Source organism: Talpa occidentalis, unplaced genomic scaffold, assembly GCF_014898055.3.
Source record: "Talpa occidentalis isolate TD23 unplaced genomic scaffold, MPIMG_talOcc4v2.1 talOcc4.17, whole genome shotgun sequence".
Lineage (NCBI taxonomy): Eukaryota > Metazoa > Chordata > Mammalia > Eulipotyphla > Talpidae > Talpa > Talpa occidentalis.
Genome location: NW_023601754.1, coordinates 7,954,753 through 7,956,299, shown reverse-complemented (window position 1 = coordinate 7,956,299; position 1,547 = coordinate 7,954,753). Strand labels below are relative to the sequence as shown.

The 1,547-nt window shown below is 52.7% G+C and overlaps 1 protein-coding gene across 4 annotated transcripts in view; it reads right to left on the bottom strand.

Moving 5' to 3' along the window:
- Positions 1 to 1,518, bottom strand: part of NIP7 (nucleolar pre-rRNA processing protein NIP7) — a 99,123-nt gene extending 97,605 nt beyond the window's left edge. For 2 of the 4 annotated variants that reach the window (XM_037516001.2, XM_054696945.1), the window contains exons 1-4: positions 1,295 to 1,503; positions 1,085 to 1,171; positions 840 to 978; positions 182 to 322 (exon numbers count right to left, since the gene is read on the bottom strand). In XM_037516001.2, coding sequence (XP_037371898.1) covers positions 182 to 322; positions 840 to 978; positions 1,085 to 1,171; positions 1,295 to 1,350 — 423 coding nt within the window. In that variant the 5' untranslated portion in view covers positions 1,351 to 1,503. Of the gene's footprint in view, positions 1 to 181; positions 323 to 839; positions 979 to 1,084; positions 1,172 to 1,294 lie in introns of all 4 variants that reach the window. The other 2 variants (XM_037515998.2, XM_037516000.2) reach the window with 2 other exon arrangements.
- Between the last annotated feature and the right edge of the window lie 29 nt (positions 1,519 to 1,547).

Sequence of the window (1,547 nt, the reverse complement as noted above, 5' to 3'; positions counted from 1 at the left end):
CTGGGATTCAAAAGAAGAGACACTGGTTCACTCAAGTCATTCAACAAGTACGTATCAAGGGCTAGAATTAACAAAGACGAAAAGTACTTATCTTTGTGGAATTCAAAGAGTGCTAGCACACAGACATCCTTCCTGAACAAAAGAATACTTGATTTTTGTAACAGCTGCCATGTCTACTCACCAAAGGGATATCTGCCATGGAATACACCACCACTCCCTGGTACTGAGAAGTATTTTCAGTGATTCGACCCAGACCAGATTTCAAAACATGGTTCCCATACAGGAAGGACTGCTCTGCTCCAGGTTTTATCCACACTTTATACTGAAAGAAAAAGAATTCAATGCCATAGACATAAAAATGCTAATAATTATATCCCTGCAGATAAGCTAGCTATTGGATCTATGATTAATTTCCTGAAAGAAATTTAAGGAAAGATCCATGTTTCTCTCAAATTGCACCACCTGAACAGAACTACCAGGAAGAGGTTCTTTCCTCAACTCTACAAGCAACGTCTCCCACAGACAGCTTAATGGCTTTCCCCACCCCCGGATCCCATTATGCCCCTCATCATAGACACCTAATTTGCTTTTCCACATTCAGCTGGGTCTGTATAGGCTTTCTCCTTTGCCGGAGATAACTGCGACCACACAGCTAATACCATTACCTCAGAACCTTCATGACGCCTGAGCGGCAAAACCTAACACCTCCATCTGCGGGCACTGACCCAAGCACTATGAGGGACTCTGTGGCAGAGGAGCTGCCCAATTATCTGCCCTCTGGAGGAGCGCTCATCCTTGACTCCGCCACCCCCATGAAGACTGGAAACCACCCCACAAACCTTGGCATAGGGTGCAAGGTAATCCAGAGCCGTGACGTGCAGCCGGAATTTATGGGTCTTAGTGAATTTTCCGAAGCAGGTGCCCAGCGACACCAGCTTGTCTCCAGAGATGTTGGCGGCCAACTTCAGAATCTTCTCACTGAAGGAGTGAGGAAGAAAAAGCGTCACGCCAAGGCGACGGGGGGTGGGGGGGGAACCAGACGGTCCCCGTCTGGGCCCACGCCGTCCAGGGCGCCCCGCCTCACCTCACGTAGTACACCCGGTCGTTGTGCAGCCTGAAACAGTAGGTGCCGTCGGGCCTGTCGACCAGGAGCTGAAGATTTTCCCCGATACTGAGGGCAAAAAGTAGGAGTGGAGGTCGCGCCCAGAACGACTCGCCCGGCACGGGGCCCGCGCCCTGCCCACGACTCGCGCCGCCACACGCACACCTCCTGCCCCGCACCGCGCGCCCTTACTATTTTGCGACTTTCTCAAACATTACACGGGTCTCCTCTTCAGTCAAAGGCCGCATTTTCCCGCTGGGCCGGAACACCGGATCCTCGTGCCTCAGCCGCCGGAAGCGGAAATCACTGCTCCCTGGCAAGCCCAAAGCCGGCCTCTCTAGCCGCTGTCTCTTTGCTCCTGCGCCGGCAACGCGCAGCCTGGAGGACCGACCGGTCTACCCGACGAGGAAACCACAGAGACAGGAAGTCCATCCCATCCGCTTCC